At 32.8% G+C, this 13,936-nt stretch overlaps 1 protein-coding gene across 1 annotated transcript in view; it reads left to right on the plus strand.

Annotated features, from left to right (window-relative positions):
• LOC123655124 (A disintegrin and metalloproteinase with thrombospondin motifs 3-like) overlaps positions 1-13,936 on the plus strand; it is an 86,840-nt gene that overhangs the window by 50,996 nt on the left and 21,908 nt on the right. The window contains 5 exon segments of the mRNA XM_045590959.1: positions 4,579-4,748; positions 5,273-5,418; positions 9,560-9,678; positions 11,214-11,322; positions 11,900-12,267. Coding sequence (XP_045446915.1) covers positions 4,579-4,748; positions 5,273-5,418; positions 9,560-9,678; positions 11,214-11,322; positions 11,900-12,267 — 912 coding nt within the window.

Raw genomic sequence — 13,936 nt, forward strand, 5'->3', positions numbered from 1 at the left:
GAAACAATTTTCATTTGACAAGCGAATATAGTTCTTCTTACTTTGCGTATTTGGTAGATATTTGAAGTAAACTAATCAAAGTCGAGCAACCAGTAATTGACAAGTGACGATTATTGGGGAATAAAATGTGTCGATGATTGGTTCTTACAGATGGCTCCGAAAAAAATTATACTCCCGACCAGTTAGAAGTTAAAAGCCGTAGAAGCTGTAAAAAATGGCGAAAAGATTGCAGTTGCTGCGAAACGTTTCGGAGTACCTAGGATTACGCTCCATGATAAAATTTCGGAAAAAACAACACTGAGTTGCGCTATGGGGCCGAGCACAGCTTTAACTAAAAGCTTTAATAAAATATTCTATAAGCTGAAGGAAATGATGGAAGTGATAAAGGAACCTATATGTTTAAACAAGGTTTATAGAATTCCAGAAATGTATAAATATTTGGCAAATATTTATTGCTTTTAAAACAGATCTCATATAATAGGTACTTAGGTAGTTAATCATTATAAAAGGATCTCTTATAATTAATAAAAAACTATCTAAAAATATTTACTACAAAAAGATCTCGTAGGTATATGCGCTCAAGCTAACTTAGAAATCGAAAAGAAGATTTCATTTACCTCTGTTATGTATCTCTGTTATGTTTTTTATTAAATTTACTACAAGTTATGCTAGACTGCAGAAATTATATTGGTACAAGTTAGTTTAGTTATTACTAGGTATGGCTGATTTTTATATAGTTATAATAATTCATAATTATTACGAAACTGGTTAGGAAACATTGTTTCCAAACAGATATTTGATTACAAACTGAAAAAGTGATTTGATTACTAATAAATATTTAATAATTTGTTAAGTAAGAATAAAACATTAATAATTATTGTTGATTTTTACAATTTAAACTTTTTGACAATTGTTTGTTACTTGGATGGATCTGTGTTATTATAGTTCCAAAGTTTTATCTGTGTATTTGTATCATTAATACACTTCAGAAAGAAAAATATGGACACTTAACTGTGGACAATAAATGAATACTTATTAAATAGTTAATTTTATTTTAACGACCAACTAAGGAGGCGGCGATTTGGCAGATACACATTATAGATAATAGTCGATAACTGGGAGTCGGTAACTGGTAACTGTCGATGACTGGGGTGTTGATTACTCGAGATTCGGTGTCGACGATTGGAGATTTATACACTTTTTCCGTTTTTAGGATTTTTTTCTAGTCCGTGAATAGTTAATAAAAATAATACATCCTATTCTTATATCAAGAATACTATTACCTTACCATACTCTATCGTTACTTTTGTTTTAAAGATTACTAAATGACCTTTAATTTTATAAAAAATCCTACTTAAAGTGTCATTTGTTTTTTTTTTTTTTTTTTGATTGAGAGTAATTCGCGAGTAAACTCATTTATTTTAAAACGTTATTACGAGTCTATACAATTATACCTACTTAGGCCTTTGTATATCAAACATATTTCTAAAGATTAAAGAATTATAAGAATGAAAATATTTATAGAGTTTTAAAGCAATAAAAGCGCTTAGAAGAGTTGTGAGAAGGCATATCAGAGTAAAATAAATATTATTTTCACACTACAATCGTATCAAATAAGCGCTGTCAGCGCTATATTATGTCACGGACGTGTGTAGTATAATAATTATGACCTAGTCTAATTTTATTGTAGCCGCATTGTCTGCCAGAGATATTTAGAATTTCTACAACTAGGTATAAAACATTTAAACGTTACGTACTAATTATTTAAATCAAAAATGCGTATTAATTAAATAAAAAACGAGTGCACTTTAGACCACACGACAGAAGCAAAACTTCTTTACGTCCATCTAACTTATATCTCCCTCTCAACTTCCTTTCGCCTCGCCTGATTACACTTTTCGTAACGCTCTCGTCACGCATAACGTAAAGAAGTTTCACTTCAAAATTTCTTCCAAATACTTATTTTTTAGAATAAGTAAGTGAAGCTTAATACAAGATAAAAAATGTTATAATATTAAAACAAACCCACAAATTGATAATACCGCGATGCAGAATATGCATATTGTTTGTGATTCCATCAACGATTTTTAGCATCCGTGTGCGCGCATTAATGCAATAAAATCCTATATGAATATGTTTCCAGTTCGCATATGCTCATCGCTGATAGCGACTGTGAATACGAAAGCAATTTGATTTATTCAAAAGTACTTTATCGGTTGTAACAGTATTATTGCCGTTAAACCTGTTGATATTTCACGAATTAATCAAATAATGATTTAATAACGTAACGAAGTTGACTAAAGTGCTTATAAACAAATAATTAATCATATCAACAACCTTGGCTTACTTTGTTGTTTTTGGCACCTTCCTCATAATATTTGAAGGTTTTTGTGTAGTCATGGCGAGACTTTTCATTTTATTACTTTGTTAGGTACGAGTGTCTTTGTTCGGCTTTATATTCTGGCTAAGAGCCAAAGGTCACGTTAATTTATCCATACATGTAATTTTGACTATTCATATGTTTAGACACAAAGTATAAATTTAGCAAACAAAGAAAAGCGATATATTAATTTCGTATAAGTTTATTGCAATATTTGTAAGTGTTAGTAAATTGTTGAATCTGTCACAATTGTTCTCTGTATTCAAATACATAAAACAAAGAAATGACTATTAAAGTATTTGTATGAAGATGTATATATATGTTAATATTTACAGTAATAATAATATTTACATCTTTAGCATCTAATGGCTATAGATAAAATTTATACAATGTATAAGACACGAGCACAATTATTCGACGCGTTCCAGCACTGGTTTGTGGCGGTTGCGCTGGCGGTTGCGGGTTCGATCCCCGTACATGACAAGCACTTGTCCCAGCTGTGGGATATTACAGGCTGAAGCGAAGCACAATCGAAATATATATTGCTCACATTGAGTAAAAACGAAATGAAAGAAAAAAAGAAAGCGAAACAAAACATTAATGTATTAATTCCAAAATAAATATTCATTGAATAAAATAAATAATGTTTCTTTAAAATAAACTTTAAATTTTCCTCTTTCCTGTTGGTCGAGCAATAATAATGATCCTACTAATCGCATTTCGAGGGACTCGTTTCTAAGAAAAAGGCTTATTAAACAAAGATTTTAGGAAAATATCATATAAAAATACTTGCAACCCATCCCGGCTTCGCACGGGTACAATGCTGACACTAAATATAAAATATAAATTAAATAAAATAAATATAATATCTAATATATGCGCAAAAAATGTGTTTATTTATGACATCACATTAGAAACCTCTAAAACTATCAGTGTACCTCTACTATATTATGCATGTATTATACACATAAAACTTCCTCTAGAATCACTCTATTTACTAAAGAAAATCGCATCAAAATCCGTTGCGTAGTTTTAAATATCTAAGCATACAGAAAGCGGAAAGCGACTTTGTTTTATTTCATACTATGTAATGATATTGTTAACTTACTTTATACCTTTAAACGAAACAGTTGCTTACAAAGGAAACAAATTTTTTCATTCCCATTTTATAATGCCCGGAGCGCTTACTCCGACAAAACAATAAATTTATTAAATGCTGGTTTAGTTATTTCATACGTATACATACGTAAGTATGTTCTATTCGTAGTCCTTATTCGAACTTAGAATTATTTAATGAATATTTATGTTAATTTCACGACCATTTGATTTAGATATGAGGAAATTCCAAAAAAAAAAATATCCTTGGTATACTGATATAACTATAGTGACTAAAGTGAATAAAAGAACATATTTATCTCACGTACTATAATTATATTATATGTAAAATAGTGAAGATCATAAAGATAATTGTATTATATGATAATGTATATTCGTCTGGAGCTCCAAATGTGACATTTCAATATGATCGTAAAGCTGCGAACAGCGTACATAGTAACGAGGAAGAAAGTTATAGATGTTGTAGGTATTTTACGTTGGGTCAGAATATATTGTTTACCAATTAAGAAATTTACATGTGATGGGTATATGCAGAGCATTTCCAACTTTATTTCCTATTGATTAAAGTGATCTAAGAGATAGACGAGTTTATAAAACTTGTAATATTGAATATTTTAAATTCCTTATGGTGTATGAAGATGGCAGATTTGCAAAACATGCTACATTTCAATTTTTGCTTTTAATAGTAATGCGTTGGACGATTATGCAAAATGAGAATATTTATCGTATCATAAACTTAAATAAACGTAGAGTGAATTTCTTTTATACGGATAATTATTATTTACATCAAGTACCCAAAAATATTTCTTTATATCCACATCATATAGACTAAATGAATCACAGCAAATTGTCCGAGATATACTTGGTCACATTAGTATGGTGAGAAGCTTAGAGATCTCACTGTCACTTTTAATACACTGCCTATGTTATATACCATCATATCGTAACACATGGAGGGTTTTAAAAATGATATTGTCACCTGCCACGAACTTTTTAAATGCTAATTTTTTTAATTAAGAGCAATCTAATCAAAAAACTTTCATTGAATTGTATGTAATATGATTTAATTGTGACTTATTTAGTGGTGCGTCGACCGCATTTGTGAGCCGATGCCAGGACACAATTTAGAAAGTAAGAAGCCTGAAAACGAAGAGAAACAGAAGGCGCCTGAGTGGGGAGAGTGGGGGCCGTGGAGCAAATGTAACGCTGAGTGTGGATACGGCCTGCGCACACGGTTCCGACGATGTGAGGGGTAAGTATGTAAAATAAAAGATAATTGTTAACAAATCTACATGCCATTAATTACTAGTACTGCTAATATTCTTTACGAAATCTTTAGGCATATTAAAAAATTGAGTATTTTGACAGATTTTTGAAAGAAATATTTTGACTGACATTTTAATAAATTCAATCTCGTGGTTTTACATTTTGCGTTCATGACTATAGCAAGCTTGATGCAGATGAGTGATTAAAAAATAGCAGTGTATGGTTTGTGTTTACAATATAATTGACACACAATTCTTTCAGGCGTTTCAAATCTTTTAGTAGTCCTACGATGTACAACTGCAACATGAAAATTGCAAAATGTAACTAGAGCGTATAATACAACATACCTGATAATGGTTTCAGGTTTTTTTTGATAGTCAAGATTTGCTATTAAAATAAGTACTAAAGTACCTTTTTAGCATTAAACCTAAAAAAAACATTAATTACTATCAAACTCGTCACTTTTATAATATAAAAAAGTATAGATAAGTTATTTTTCCGTACTATTAGTTCAACGTCAGAAAGCGACTGCGAGGGCGCGGGGTCTCAGGTAGCGACGTGCTGGGCGGGCGCGGCGTGCGGCTCGCCGCGGGACGCGCGCGCCGACGTTTGTGTCCGGCAGGCCGCGCACCTCATACCGCATCTACACCGCGACGGTAGCTATATTTATTTATTTATATATATATCCTTAATGTACACCAAAATACAGAATATAAAAAAATACAATACAAGATGTATAAAGGCGATCTTATCGCTAAAGAGCGATTTCTTTGAGATAACCTTTCGGCATAGGACACAATATAGTAGCAGCGGTCAATAACAAATAACTATACTACCTGATTTTTAGCCCGTTGGCGCAGTTTGTAGTGACCCTGCTTTCTGCTCCGAGGGTTGTGGGTTCGATTCCCACCCCGAGTCTGGGTGTAATATAAATATTTATTTATATATGTATTATTTATAAGTATGTTTATCGAAAAAAAAAATATATGTAGCTATATACCAGTCGGCTGTTACCTATAACACAAGCATTAAGTTGCTTACTTTAGGAACAGACGACCGTGTGTGTATTGTGTAAATATTTAAATATTTAAAATAAAAAATTTAAAAATATAAATATTCACGATCACGATTCAGCATGTAACATCCCACTGATTGGCATAGAAATACAAATACAAGTATACTTTATTGTACAACCAAAAACATCCGAGATGGGAGCTTAGTCCACTTAAGTACCCATCTAGTAGGTTAACATCTCTCCGAGGGATGATTGGGTGACCTACAAGAACAGATATCCAAAGCGGAAAGAAATAATTGCATAAATACAAATATCCGTCCCGAGCGGGAATCGGACCCACAAACCGTTGGTATTTAGGCCTGTACATGGTACACACACCACTACACCAGAACGGTTAGATATTATTGTTTTATTTGTTATTATTATATAAAACTCGCGTATTGTTTGAATTAGTCACATTTTTTTACATCAGTGGATAATTGTAAGAAGTATTAAATGAAAGCACTGCATGCACTATATGCATATCATTTATAACTTATGTACAAAAAGACGGTGAAATTGAAGCAGTAGTTAAGGTATGACATTGACATTGATTTACAATTGAATTTGTAACTGCTTCTGTTTCACCAATGACTTGTACATAGCTTATAAATTATATGCTCATATATTCATATATATGAGCATATAATTCATAGCTTTAGTGATATACTGTTTACTCTACAGAAAGAAGAAATACCTCTCATAGACTCACGTATTCATCGTGAAATATTTGGAATTACAAAAGGTGTAGATAGACTCCTGTCGGAATGTTCCTTTTGTTATGTTAGAATCGAGAAAGAACGAATTTTATAAAAAATATACTCCAGGACGATTCCATTAAGATTATTATTTTAAGTTGATGTAAGACAGGCAGAATTTAATTTAAGATATCTGAACATTTCTTTCCTTTTTCAATTTGAATTATTTATTTTTTAAGTAAAAAATCGCTCCCTTAGGTTTAAAGATATATTAATATACATATATTATGTGTTTTTACTATTACTTACGATACGTAAGTATAGTTAGATTAATGTTTTTACTAAAATGTTGTCATTTACCTAACTCTTGTATAAAAAAATCTCGTGTCACAATGCTAGTTAACATACTCCTCCGAAACGGCTGAACCAATTTTTATAAAAAAAATTGTGCATATCGGGTAGGTCTGACAATCATCCAACATTTATTTTTCCTACCCATAAGTTGTAAGAGGGGGGGGGGGAGAGATTAAGGGGGTTAATAATATGTACGTCAAAACAGTGTTTGCGGGGTCAGCTAGTATGACTATAATTTATATAAATTGTATTTTAAAAATTAGTCACGATTCATTCTGTGACAACCCACTACTGGGCCTCTTTCTCCATTTAGGAGAAAGATCGAAGCTTAATCTACCAAGCTGCTTCACTGCGGGTTGGCGGATATGTTCCCTACTATGAGTTATGATCGCTATCAGGTATTTAAGATAACAACCGCAAACCGTCGGTGTTTTAGGCGACTACACACACCACTACACCAAAGCGGTTGTTAAAAAAATTAAAAAATAGACTTAATTACGATTAATATTTGTTGCTATTGATTTACAAATGAACATCATGTAAATACTTAAGCATGACCTGACGACAAGCTTACATTCAATTTGTCATCACATGCACACAATTAGTCGATGATAAATGCAAATGCAACCGAACTAATTAGCTTAGAATTAATTTACATAATCTTGTCTGGCATGTTCTTGGGTAGCATAATAATTTGATGCATGCTTAAAAGGTTTCTAAAGAGCTCTCAAGATCTTCTGTTTTGATTCTGCACGGTTTGAATAAGAATAATTTCACATTATTTTGATTTTACTGTAAATATCCCTTTAGCAGACGAAATCTTTTTTGATACTATGTAGCTAACCGTAAAATTAATCAATACCGTAAAATTATCTAATTACAAGGACAGCATAATTTTTAATGAGCTTTTGTTCTAACTCGGGCTTGTGGTCTTCTCTTAAGACCAGAGAATTATCCTCTAAGCCATCCTAAGTATTCCTCTGTACTATATTGGCACCTGAACTGCGACAAATTCATATATTGCATCATATACATTATCATTAATATTTGCAGACAAAATATTGTAGACAGTTAAATGTTCCTGTACTGACTTTTTCTTTCTGTATTTTACTTCATAATTTATCTATAACTATCGAGTTAAAGTTAGCAATTATTTCACATAATTAGTCGTTCTAATTATGTGTAAATATATAAATAAAGAATAAGCAATCGAATTTTATAAAAAAAAACCAAGTACTTACCCACCGATAATAATTTTAAAAATATTATTTATTATTATTTTTAAGAATTGAAACTTAAGAACTTAAATGTACAACGCTTTTCCATTTTAGTCGATTGTATCTATCTACCTTACCCTCATATATAGTTAAATGAAACATGACATATAAGTTAGGTATTTTATTTAAGTTATTGTATTTTGTAAACCGTTCCTATTCTTATTGACTATACTAGTGACAAGAGGGCTCGTGCATTTTTTGCTCAGAGAATCGAGATTGCGATTCAAAGGGAAAATGCTGTGAAAATGAAATGAAAAATCGAAAACTATAGAAAAGATTGTCAAAAATTAAAAAGAAACTTCAAAGCTTATGTTTAGTATATCTGTATCTCTGCATAACATAATGTATGAGTATTGCTTCACTTGTATTTTGTATTCTATGCTTTTATCCATATTATATGTATTTCGTTTATAAGTAGGTATAGTATTATATATATAGATATAGATATATAAGTTTGTATGTATGTACATATGTATTATGTGTATATATATACATATACATGTATGTTTATTTGTACTCGATAGTTGATATTGTTCTAGGTGACACTAATTTTCGCTTCTCTGTGTACACTTTCCTACCGCTTTCACTACGCTGTGTCCTATATGCCCAAAGGTTGTCTGGAAGAGATCGCTACTCTAGCGATAAGACCGCCTTTGTACACTGTTTTTTTATTTGTAATATGTTATTGTGTTGATTGTTGTTGTGTAAAATAAAGAGTATTATTCTATTATTATTATTATTGTATTATATCGTCAGTCAGACAGTCATTCAATCAGAACCTATAAGCATAAACCTACTCAGAAAGTAATTCAGTCTGAATATTATGTTATTCTTTAAGTGTAGACATCCTGAAAAAACTATAACTCACCCAAAAAACATCAATTTGTATATTCAACTTATCTACTCGTATTTCGACTAGCCCGCTAGTGCAGTTTGTAGTGGCCCTGCTTTCTCCTTCCTGGGGTTATGGTTTCGATTTCTGTCTGAGTCTGGATGTTATACATATATCTATTTATAAGTAATACATACATATATGTTCCTATATTTATTAAAAAAAATATAAATATGTAGTTATACCAGTCGGCTGTTACATATAATACTAGCATTAAGTTGCTTAGCTTAAAAACAGGCGCCCGTGGATGTTTGATATTTTTCACAGAAATTATTGGAACAAGGGGAACGTAACTTATTGTTAGTATGTAGTTAGGCGGATTCCCAAAATAACAAATATAATTATCAGGTTATGAAATTATGCAGGAAAACATTAAGAGCAGGTACATAATACATGATAGGATACAAAATTAATTTATTATTACAGTAGAACCTTAACCAATGAAATATAGCCTTATATGCTGAGGCAATCAAGATAACACACACTCAAGGAAGTGACATAGGTATACTTATTTCTTTACAGAATCAAAGCACTGTGAAATATGGTGCTTAGATTACGCAGGAGGGGAACCAATGAGCTTTGGACCGCTCCCGGACGGGACCCCTTGTAGCTACGATCGGCCTTACGATATTTGCTATCAGGTACGTATTAAGAGCATCATAGTTATCATAATAATACATTAAATCTAAGATCCGAACTATAAAATACCTTTACCCTTCTATTATAGCCTGACAAAAAAATTTCTTCCAACCCGTTTGCGATTTATATTTTAATATACGAAAGTAAATATATACTAACTTCTATAATGTCCTATCTAGTTCGGATCTTCTACTAGTTCAGCAACAGCAACAAGTACACTTTATTGCACATCAAATAATGTTACGAGTAACTAGAAGTAAATTTTATTATAAAAATGTACAAAAAGCGTTTATTGCAACAGCAACAATATTCTTTATTGTACAAAAATACAAAACATATGACCGTAAAAGTACAGACAAAGATGTAGTAAGAAAGTCTTATCGCCAAAAAAGCTACTTTGGGCATAGGACACGGTAATTGTACCAAATGTAAGGAAGTGTATACATACTGTGAAAATAAAAATGACATAGTGCTATACATTTGTGTGATTAATGTTGCGATAAAGATATAATGTTATTTAATAATAGTGGCGTATCGTCGTTTTAGCTACCCGGGACCCGCCGAAAATTTGCCGCCGTTATCGATTTATTTAGTTTTTTTACCAAATTCTTTTCATTATGTTCATTAACCGATTTCAATAAAGAGGAGACTCTTAATCCTACTATATTTTTATGTGACTTACATTGCAGACGTGATTTGGATTATTGTTTCAATTAAAAAAAATATCGTTGTGATTTCGCTGCCCCCCTTTTATGTGCCGCCCGGGGCCATGACCCCCTGCACCCACGCTACGCCACTGTATGATAATAATAGTTATTAAAACAAATGTATGAAATGTTTTACAAACTTAAGGTCCCTGCAGACGTAAAGTGTACGGGACGGGGTTAGAACGTGAATGGGACGGGGAAGGAACCACGACCGAAGTATAACTTCTTTAGTTGCCCCTACAGTAATATACGAAACGAAACTCTCTCTCTCTATCTTCACTAACTAATATCTCCCTCTCAACTTCCATTCGCCTCATGCGATCAGTTTTTTCGTAACGCTCTCGTCACGCATTCACCAGATTACTCCCCAAATCAAGCTTGCGTAACGAAGTTTTACTTCAAAAAGACTCAGTAAGTAAACGCTCGTGCTTACCTACTTTAGCTCTCCGAAACAAACGGACCGACAATGCGTAAGCAGTAGAGTCAGGGAAGGGAGGCACGTGGGACGGAACGTGCTAAACATCGTCGCCGACGATATTTTTCCTTCCCCGTGCGTTTCACGTTCCCGTCCCGTCCGTGCTTCCGTGACGTATACTCTTCCCGCTTACATCTTCTATGAAATGATATTTCCAAAACTTCACGTCCTGTTCCGTTCGGATAAAAAGACGTTACGCATACAACGGCCTTAAGTTAATACATGACAGAGTAAGGTACAGAGGGTTCTAAATAATTTTACTTATAGAACCTTAAACAAACTTGGTTTTAATTTAAACTACTAACGAACTACTAAGAAGTAACTGAATGTATTAGTTAATAAAATAATTCCTTAGGGCACCTGCGTTAAGGGCCAGTGCAATGCAACAGATACGTCTTGCGAGTTTTGTCCAGACGGTTACTGCAACAACAATACACATGTATACACGAGACAACTTGGAAAAGGTAGATATGAAACAACTAATATTTTACTAACGACAAAATGCTCTCGTTTTAAAACTTCATAATTATTTTTATTTATATTTATGTCTGTTACAATACTTAATAAACCATACCTTCTTAATAAAGCAACGCCAGGGGGGAGGGTCATAGGGGTCATGATCTCCCCCTGGATTGGACTTAGGTGGACAACTAATTAAAATTCCTAAACACAATATTTTATATATTTTTGGTCACAACATAAATATTTTTAATACAATACTTACATACATTAATAAAATATCTACGTTTTTCGTGTATCTATTATTATCAAAATTAAATTATTACCTCCTGTGCCTTGACCATGACTATGTGGCCCCCCTCCCCTGGCGCCAAAGCTGGATCCGCTTTTGCAATAGACGTCTTAAAATTGCATGTATAGTAGAGTGTTTCGCATGAAATTATGAAACATGTCAGTGTAAATATTAATTCATGAAAAAAATAGCTCATAATTCAAAACTTAGTTTCGTTGAAAACTTTTAATAATCAGCTCAATAATTTAGGTTGTATCTGTTAAATATTTAACTAATAATATATTGATCAGGGTGGACGCGACTCACCGTAATTCCGCATGAAGCAAATCAGCTCTCTGTACATATCGGAACACCGATCGCATTAAACGTGGCCATCCGAGAACGTCGCCGGGACAGACCCATCCTCGAACTTGCCAAACATTCTAGAAGATTTGAATTGGACGATAGACAGGATAACTACCTGAAATACGATCCGAATGTCCCGCAGAACCTTCAAATTATAGAAGTGGACAGTAATGTTATAGATATTAAGGAGGGGGAGAAGTTCGGGTGGGAGGGGGAGGTGGTGGCTGCTGGGAGCTTACTGCGCTGGCGGCAAACTGAGTCCGATGTATTCATTACTTCGACTTCGAAGCTTCAGACTGATTTAATGATTATGGTAAGTTGTTTTTTACTGTCCTTTTAGAATTGAACACCTTTATACTAATAATCGATTCGCAGTTGAAGTATTTTATCTCGTCTACTGTGAAACTATATAATACAATCAATCACTTTAAAATGTTTATGGATATCGTTTCTTATACTACTAGTTTTACTTATTAGTCTATTTAATTCCATACAATCAACTGGTAACAAATTTCAAATTGTGTAAGTGTTTTTTCTGTGCTCGCAACTTCGTCCGCGTGGAATAGTGCATACACAGCCATAACTTTTTTATTTAGGAACCGATTGACATTAAAATAACACTTACCTAATATTAAGCTAAACTTGTCACGCTAAATTAGTAAAAACCACATCTAAATTGGATAAGCCGTTTCTGAGATTAGCGTGCACAATCGCACAGACAAAAAGACAAAAATTCTGACAATCATTGTTTTGGGTGCTATCTGCGTTGATAAAGGTCCCAATAATATTTTTTCTCATATACTTTAAATGTACAGACGACGACAAGCTACGTTTTTATTATATGTATTGATAAAGAAATCTTCATTCCCATTTACGTCTTGGAAATATAAATTATTTTTTTTTAAACGTTTCTTTGCAATAAACACTAAGCCTTAGAATAAATGCCCAAAGCTATCCGCCAAAGTGGTGACCGGAGCTACCCTCAGGATAAACAACATTATGGCTTTTATACTAAAACAAATCTTAATATTTTGTAACGGAAAAAAATACATAAGTTACAATAATAGAACTTAATGTTGGCCAGGTAATGTATAAAATTACGTAACATTTTTTCAACGTTACAACGTTTTAACATTAAGCGTGATGCGATTATGGTTCACATACCTATTTCGATATAAATACTTTTACAACCGAACAAAAACACCAACAGAGTTCTACTTATTACTACGCCAACAATGATTGCCAATACGAAGGATGCGCACATCTGAGACATGGCCAGGGCTACCCGACTGTTAGGGCTAACCATCATTCCCTTCGTACATTTTGATGACTCACTACTAATTATGTTGATTTCAATTTAATAATCTCGCATATTTCATAATCTCATGTTGATAGAGAACCCGACATACTAATACATACCTACCCGAAAAAATCCGAATGCATAGGATTGTATCAAATATTCCAACTCTTGGGAAATAAACGAAACAAAATCTTCTTGAGACTAACAAAAATGTATGTTCCGAGTACAAAAGGGACTGTACCATGTGACATGAAACGAAGCGTAACATTTGATGATGAGGGTCCGGTCCAGCGGCGGTTTAATTATTCACAGACGCTTTTAACTCGCCTTCTGAAGTTAATTACGAATTTGCTCTACCGAGCTCATACGTCGATGATTCTTTTATGACAGTTATCTGAATGTTGTGTCTTTTTATGAATGTTAGTCGTTATGTTAGTTCAGTCGCTTTTGATTAAAAAAACAAAAACTACAAAAATTATCAGTCGCTTCAGACTAAACTAACAAAATAGTGATTAATGAAAGTTTTTTAAGCTTGAGACAAAGTTTCCAAGTAAATTTTATCTAGAAACAAGTCGGAAAAAGGTTTTAAATGTAATTTATACTCATCGACAAAATTGTTGTAAAGAGATTTAGCGTAAGAACGAATAAGAAACTTTATTAGGTGCTTATAGGACCGAATATT

The sequence above is a fragment of the Melitaea cinxia genome, chromosome 7, assembly GCF_905220565.1.
Source record: "Melitaea cinxia chromosome 7, ilMelCinx1.1, whole genome shotgun sequence".
NCBI lineage: Eukaryota > Metazoa > Arthropoda > Insecta > Lepidoptera > Nymphalidae > Melitaea > Melitaea cinxia.